General features: G+C 33.8%; 1 protein-coding gene across 1 annotated transcript; it reads right to left on the bottom strand.

The window, feature by feature from the left end:
- Nucleotides 1-1,699: 1,699 nt before the first annotated feature.
- LOC114718079 (uncharacterized) lies at nucleotides 1,700-4,978 on the bottom strand. The gene is made up of 3 exons (XM_028903321.1): nucleotides 4,915-4,978; nucleotides 4,608-4,821; nucleotides 1,700-4,513 (listed from the first exon to the last, which is right to left on the bottom strand). Exons 1-3 carry the CDS (start codon nucleotides 4,935-4,937, stop codon nucleotides 1,835-1,837), a joined length of 2,916 nt encoding a protein of 971 aa, XP_028759154.1. The 5' UTR covers nucleotides 4,938-4,978; the 3' UTR covers nucleotides 1,700-1,834.
- Between the last annotated feature and the right edge of the window lie 3,444 nt (nucleotides 4,979-8,422).

Genomic DNA, 8,422 nt, shown 5'->3' with positions numbered 1-8,422 from the left:
AGGTTATATTATCCTGATAATTTAATTGTCAACTAATACTTCATAACTTTTCAATAGCTTCCCATTGACTTGTTAATTCACACCCATAAGCTTGTTAATCGGGACAGGAACAATGATGTAATTTCTTATTTAGAATATATTACTCTCAGATCCCGTGAAACCTTCTATTCATTTTGAGATTTTAAGGGACCTTAGATTAGTATATTATATTGTTTGCGACCTATGTGTGATTTTTTCTTCTTTCCCCAGTATTGTCCCGCCTTAACCTTCAGTGTGTTAGATTGACGTGATAACCAACTGCACCATAATACCAATGTTGAGGAGCAACAATAATACTCCCTCTTATCCGTGGTAATGTAAGAGCTGATTAACTATTTTAAATAAATTAAAAAAATTTGTTAAGTTAATTATTCATAATATTTATGTATTGTCTTTCTTATAATACTCTTACTAATAATATGTATTAGTTAAAACTACCATTTGATAAAATCTTTAATATGAGCAACTACTACAAGGATTATTTTGAAAAAAATAGATAAATATGAGAGACAAAATGAATTAGAATCTTATATTTAAAATCAAATTGAACATCAAACTAACTCTTATATTAAGAAGTTGAGATAGTATTAACTTATCAAAGCAGTTGACGATGCTCTGGATTTTGTAAAGCATGAAACGTCCATATGCGATAGTGGTAGCAGTGTTACAAGAAGACTGAAGGAATTCACCGTATGTGACACTAGTGTGCCAATCTTTTAGGGTGTGTTTGGATTAGCAGTGACAGAAGTAACTTTTTTGCAATCTGGCTTTTGCAAAAGTCAGTTAAATTAAAAGTCAGTTAGTGTAATATGATTTATGTTTGACTTAATATTTACAGAAAGTCAGTTTGACAAATTGAAATTATTTGGATGAGAAATAAAAAAATAAGTTTGGATGTAAAATAATTTTAAAAAAATGAGCTTTAATATATATAATTTGATAAATTTTAAAATATTATAATTATAAAAATAAAAGGAGTTAATATATTATTGAGAAAATTCTATAAATACTTAAACATATTTAACTAGATATATTTAATAAATAAATATATAGAAATTACAAATAATTAAAAAAAATTAAAAATCAAAGGTAGCAAAAAAACTAATAAAAATCTCATTTACTAAAAGATCATTTATAAATTATAATACACAAAATAAATTTTAAAAAAAACCATTCAACATACACACGCAATGCAACAAGAGGAGGGGGGAGAGAGAGAGGAGAGAGGACTTGGTAGCGAAAAGGAAGAGGGTATGCCAAAAGTCAACCACTCAATGCAACTAAAGAGGTGTTTAGATAAAAACTAATCTATGATTTTAAAAATAATTTTATAGTATACGAAGTAAATATATAAAGGAGTTTATCTCGATTTGTAAAAAAATATTTTTTAAAAATACTTCTGGAAGTTTCCAAACACCCCTAATATTGAAGTAAGAAAAAATAGCTCTAGCGTTTGGCCACGTTAGGAAGCAAATGAGCTCTTCAGCCACCATTGATCCAAACAACGAATTATCTCCAGATGACCCATCAACGCACGTTGTGCGATTTTGCAAGCACTTTTACTCTCCCAAACGGAATTCCAAACACGCGCCTCATCGTTTGTTCATCACTGTGATTTTGGTGAAAAAAATTTTTTCTCTCTCCCTCTTCTTCTTTTTTTTTTTTTTTTAAGTTAAATGCTGAAATGGGAAGAAAATAGTTAACTAGTTATGGGATACATTGAGAGGCAGAGGAAAAAAAAGGTGTACAGAGAACGAGAAAAGAAGATTCTATAAATTTTTCTTAAAATTCTTCATCAAATCTTTCTCCTCATTCTCACAAGTCTCGCTAATGTGTCCTGTGCAGCCAAGGTGTGAGCATGATTATGGCCCAGCATTACAGTTCTGATACTTATACAAGTTCTACACAGCTCTTTTCCACTGTCAATAAGTCCTCCTCTAGCTAGCAACTTGGCTCTTGTTTCCAGTAATGTTGCCTTAAGCAAGGTGACCTCTTGCCACACATATTCATCCACTTTATTGCCTCGTTGGAGCCTTCGTTTCCAGCAAATCGATTCGTATGACCAATCTTGGATCTGAGACACAAATGATTTCTCAGCTTCTTCCAGTGCATCTGTACACACCTTCAAGAGGTCCATTGCAGAATTGCATCTGGAAAAGGCAGAGAAGGCTTGAATTGCAAGTGGTAGGGCTGTTCTTTTGATGTACAAAACCATGTCTGTTGCTTGAAGTTGGACTAGTGGGGGTTCAGATTTGAACCCAAACACAAGAAAAGCTGATGCCCAGAAATGATCTGCGTTTATTATATAGGGATTACTTGTTTTTCTAGTCACTCCTTGAACAATAGCTTTGGCAGATTGTAAACCACCTTTCTTTTTCGCGAATGCCTGTGTTATGGGATGAAAATGGATGATGCAGTGTTCGTCGTTTTTGCTGGCTATTCGCGCCAGTCCCAATTTCACCAGAAGCATTGCTGAATCATTTTCGCTTTTCCATGCTTTTGATGACAAACAATTGAATGTAACATCCAGAGTTTTTGTCCTAGGGATGATACTGTTAGCCGCACTAGCTAACAAACTTGCTGAAATTGGAGACGGGGCCAACCACCCACTTACAAGAAGCATTCTTTTGGCTAGGAAGTTCTGTTTTCTTCTGCTTTTCTCCAGAATCCCGAAGCTGAATTCAAGGATCTTCTTAAGGAAAGGGTTGTTCCTGAGGTGCTGTTCTTCTGCAATGCTCATGTAACAAGAAGGAGAATCTTCTTCAAGTGGAATCTGGTCTATCGTGCCAAAAAGAGCAGAAGGGGTTATTCCAAGTTCAGATAACAATGAACCAATCAACCATAGACCAAAGCTCAATCTTCCCAGTTTCTTGTTAAATGTTTTAAGGAATTCTACCTCGCCAGATGGATACTCTCTCTTTTTTCTTCCTCTGATCAACATCATTGCATCAGATAGTGGCAGTGGTGGAAGCTCAATTGTATCATAGTTCATCACTTTTGACAGCCTACTGGTAATAATCACATGAGTACCTCCTGTGTTTCTGGGAATCAAGTCATGCATATTCTTTCCTTCCCACCAGTCCTCTTCAGATTCAAGATTATCAATTATAAGTAAATAAGGCATATCACTGAACAGCTCCCTCTTGATTCTCTTGAAAACTTCGGTTTCTTGCTCTTCAAAGCTACGGGTTCCGCCCCTTTCAACCTCAGAATCAGCACCAACATCTACACCTAAATGAAGAGACAGATTCAGTATGTTCTGCCTGAGATACCGAGCTTCCCCACCGACCCACAAGACCATTTTGTATCTCTGGTAGAATCTGTAAGCAAATTCCAGTGCCAGCTCTGATTTTCCAATCCCAGAAACCCCATTGATGCAAATCACAGTGCTACTCAAGCTCTTATAGTTACCACTTCTTGACTTCTTTTGTTTCCTCTTGAAAGAATTTTTTCCCTTGAGTGGTTCAACATCAACCCAAGATTCGAAAGTTGAATCTCTGCTCTTGTCCATCTCTAGACAGATAAATCTCCCTCCTCTACTATTCACGTGGTCGCTTTCTTCATCAGCAAGTCCTTCAGATTGCCCACTGGCCTCTCCTTTGATGGTTGCTGTAGAATGACCTTGCTCTGGACAATTTCCGTTACCAAAGAAGAGACTTTCAATCTCCATAATCTCCTTCTCTCTTCCACCAAAGAATGCGTTTCTGGGGAAAGGTAAACTCTCAAATCCTTGTTTGTTCTCGAACCCTTCTCTCTTCCGTCCAAGTCTTGATCTAAGAATCCCCGCAGCTTTCATTATGCAACGTCCCCAGTTACCATCAATGGCCTCCAGCTTCAGTTCATGAGATTGCATAACTCCATCCAATGCCTCTGTACACTCTTTGTTGATTGAATTGCAGTCTGCAAGAGCCATAACCTCAGTAGGTGAAGCTTCAAAGAAGAGTGGAATTAAGTTCTTCTTTTGAACGAAGAATCTAATCTCCTCCATGCTGCAATGGTTTATAAAACTTGAAGGAGTGACTACAACTAAACCGAATGTCACTGAGCAAATGACTCTATCTGCGATCTCATGGCTCTGACTATCTGAGTATTTTGCTCTATCCGCAGAAAAACAGTCAATCCCTTGAAGCTCAAGCTCCGATTTAAGCCACTTACAGAAGCGTATCAAATTGGGATTGTGCCCATGAAAACCAATGTAAACGTCACAACTGGTAAGTTTGGCATTTGAAGCCGCCGAGAAAGAGCTTTTTGCGAACGAAGTTCGAGGTACGGGGAACGAGAATGAAATGCGTGGAGGAATCGGGTCAGGGACGGGAACACAAGTCACAAATTTGAGCTTCGTATCAGAAGTGTCATCGGAGAACTCGTAGGGATCCGACGGCGGTGTGTAGGAACTGCTAGGAATGTCTTCAGACTGGGAACCTCTGTACGAAAACGGCGGCGAAGGATGGGTGACGGTGGTCGGTGGTTGTTGCTGTAGTTGTGCTGGCGGCGGAGGTTGTTGTGGTGGGTTTTTGTAAACAAGGGCTCTCGCCGGAGTTGGGGGGATTTAAATTTTCTCCGATGGCCCTCGGAGATATATGCGGAGACTGTAAGGCTGAAACAAATGCTGAAGAAGATGGAGATACAAGACAGGGAGAATCATAAGGCGTTGATTCCATGGAGTTCTTGAGATTTGGAGAAGTTAAATGCGAATCAGCACCACAAGTGCTTTTGCTTGATGAAGTCTTAACGGTGAGCGTACTAGCACTGCACATTTCTTCAGGGTCGCCTTCTCCTTCCCTGTCCATGAATGGAAGCTTAAGAAGTACAACAACAGCGGTAAGCTTGTCGTGAGTGACTGAAAGTGAATTGAGTCTCTCTCAAGCAACTTACCTTCTTTTTACTTTGGAAAACATTTCTGGGCAGTTATCGCTGTAGCCGCATTAAAATTCCCAGAAAGAAAGAAAGAACAGTCAACTCCATTGTGGAGCCAACACATCTGACGAATACAAAAGTTATCTAAACCAAATCCCTCATTCTAAGTTGAAACTTGAAAGGAAAATACTATCGAGCTTAGAGAGGGAATCTATTCAGGGTGCAGGGATTTTTTATTTTTATTTTTTGGGCCTGAATGGTGCGGGGATTTGAACTTTGAAGTTTGAACACATAAAATTAATTCTTTTTGGAAGAAACTGAACATATTTCAATAATCAATAATCAGTGATTAATTAACAAAGCTTAAAAGTAAGTATCGTGCTTGATGCAGTTTTTTCCATTTTTTTATGTACATCAATGCATTTCCCGGCCTTTCTTTTGTCTTATGCGCTCTGCCAAGCTTTGTGGTCTGACTTAGTCGGAATCTGTGAATCTCACATGGGTTTGCGCAGAAGCCAAGGATAAGTCTGAATGGGTCAGTTTATAGGGTTGTATTTATAAATATGAGTGAGAGAGAAAAAAAAATTCTCTTCGCACTATTTATTAGAACCGTTAAAACAGGTCAAAATTTGTCCTTTTAATCCCACTTAGTTTTTTTATTTTTATTAAAATATGTAAATAATTATGGATTAATTTTTTTATGAACAAGTCTAAACTAAAAAATTATTTAGAAGAACTAATAGTTAAACCAGATAATTAAAGAAAATTAGATGTTTTGAACTAGCACAAGAGCAATTAAAATCAATTTTTAATTTTTTCAAAGATAAGAAGCGATATTCTTAGCCATCCGATCATTATAGTACTTCTTTATTATTAGTTCACATGTCTTAAAATAGCGTAGAAATTATCTTATTCTAACAAATGTTTAGGCGCTTATTTGTACTCGTAAATACTATATAGTTTTATTATACATAAGAGCAATGGAGACAAAAACATTAATATTTTTATCATTGAAGAAGAGCCCACTCATGGTAAAGAACAATCAAATACTTCTCCAATCCTTAATATAAGACCTAATTGTTGAGTTGATTTTGATCCTAAATATAAGACATATTTCTTATATTTTTTAATTTTTTCTAAATTACCCCTATAGATACTCCCTCAACTCTAATCAAGTAGAAAAGGGAAAAAGGATATTAAAGAAGATGATTATGGTGTTTTAGAAAAACATATCATGTTTTTTATAATTAACTAATTTACCTAACTTCTTAAATCTAATCAAATTAGTTAAATAGATCTTATATTAAGGATTGAAGGAGTGTTATTCATCTTAATAATAGTGATGAAGATGAAAATAATAATAATGTTGATGATGTTAATCTTTAATTACTTCTTTTTATCCTTTTACTTCCGTGTTTCATTTAGTTTTGAGTTTTTTTTAGTTTAGAAAATACTACCTCTGGTCCTAATTATAAGACCCAGTTGACTAATTTGAGGAGATTAAGGAAGTAAGTTAAGTTAGTTATTTGTAACAAATAAGTGTTGTCATTCCTAAAATATCCTTACTAATTAAGTGTGTTGGTTAGAACTATCATTATTAGAAGGATTATCTTGGAAAAAAATGCATAAATATGAGAGACAAAATGAATTGGGGTCTTATAATTAGGACCAAACTAAAAGTCAAACGGGGTCTTATATTAAGGACCGGAGGTAGTAATTTATTAGTTTTTATTTTTTTATATACATCATTAATTTATTTTACTAATATTTATAATTTGAATAAAAAATTTCAAAATTTTTATTGTTTTATTTGTTATTTCAAAAAAATTAGGCCTTGGCTAATTTTAATAGTATGATAATTTTAAAATATGCGGACTTTAAAGAGCCAGTACTTTTAGGCCTTGGCCCTTCAGGGTTCAACCCTTATTAACAACTCAATTGTTTTGTCCTTCATTTATTATAATGTAGATAATTATTATTTTTGAAATGTGAATATATTAAATAGAGATAAAGTTGAAATGTTATATTTTAAAGAAGAGTCAATGCAATTTAAGATTTTTTGTTTGTCTATGTAAAACATACTGAAAATATCCTATAAGGATCATGGGAGTATTTACTACTCTATTCCTATTTATAAGTCATTTGTGAAGGAAAAATTTGTTTCTAAATATACGTCACTTGTAGGGTAATTAATGAGTTTTTTTTCCCGTATTTACACTATTGACTTAAATAAGTGAGAGAAAATATAAAACTTTTTTTTTCACTACCCTTCCTTTAATAAGGACAAAAAGTGAAAAAAATTGTTAACTTAATATATTTTTGGGATACAAATTATTTATGAATAACAACATAATTGTACATAATATATTATTGAGAGGGAAATCATACTCTCACACTTTGGTGAGTGAGCACAACATTGTTGATGGGCTTATTCCAATTCAGAGCTCAGAGTTCTGTGAATTTTATAGGGAAAATCATTTTGCAGGTACTTATGCTTTTTTTCAATTATTAATTTAGTATTTGGGTTTTTTTTCTTCTAATTAAACACTATAATTTTAATCTATTAACATAATTAGCTTCTGCATAGGGGCCAACAGTACTAACAGGGTAAAGTTACAGAAGTTAACAGTAGTAACCAAGTAAAATTAGAATATTTAATTAAGAAAAAAAAGGACTTATAGATATTAAATTAAAAATTGAAAGAAATTGTAGCAAGCAAAATGGTTTTCCCAATCTTACACTTGGCTTGCATAGAAGTCGACAATTAGTCCGAATGGGTCAATAGACAAAGTAATAGTTTATGTATACTATGTCTGATTATTAATATAAAACCTAGTTTGCTTTTTTAATTTAATCATAAATATAAGATCCTAATCTATTTTATTTTTCATAGTTATCTGTACTTTTAAGGTAGTGTTTATAGTGGTTGTACTTGTTTAGTTGTTAAAATTTCATCAAATAACACTTGATTAGTTGAGGTATTTTAGAAAAGATAACATCTATTTATTAAAAATAATTAACTTAACAAATTTTCTTAATCCATTTAAATTAGTCAACCAACTCTTATACTAAGGACATGAGGTAGTAGTATAAAAGCAAAATATGCGTGTGTTTTCACCACATATATATATATAAATATATGTATATGTACGTGAAAAATTAGTTCGTGACCTTGTAATTTTGCCTTGTAGTTTTTCTATTGTGTCATTACATTTTTCTAAATAATATTGATGTAATGCTGAATGAATAAATAACATGTGAGTTGACATTACTAACGGATGTACCCACGTAACACAATCATCAGAAGAAATTAAAGTGGTAAAAAAAATAAAAAGCTTTTTGAGATTATTATAGCCTCTAAGTGCTTTCGATCTGCACCATATATAGTCTGACAGTGTTTGAAGTCATAGGTAAGAATGTGGAAAAACTCGGTGGTCTGGCCCAATCCGGTCCAACTCGAAATGATTTGGTCCAGTCCAGTCTTATCTAAATAAACTATATAATGAAATTAAACTAGACTGGACCA

The sequence above is a fragment of the Neltuma alba genome, unplaced genomic scaffold, assembly GCF_004799145.2.
Source record: "Neltuma alba isolate B1F8T4 unplaced genomic scaffold, ASM479914v2 tig00011802_pilon, whole genome shotgun sequence".
Lineage (NCBI taxonomy): Eukaryota > Viridiplantae > Streptophyta > Magnoliopsida > Fabales > Fabaceae > Neltuma > Neltuma alba.
Note: the sequence above shows the minus strand (reverse complement) of the source record. Positions and strands in the feature narration are given on the sequence as shown.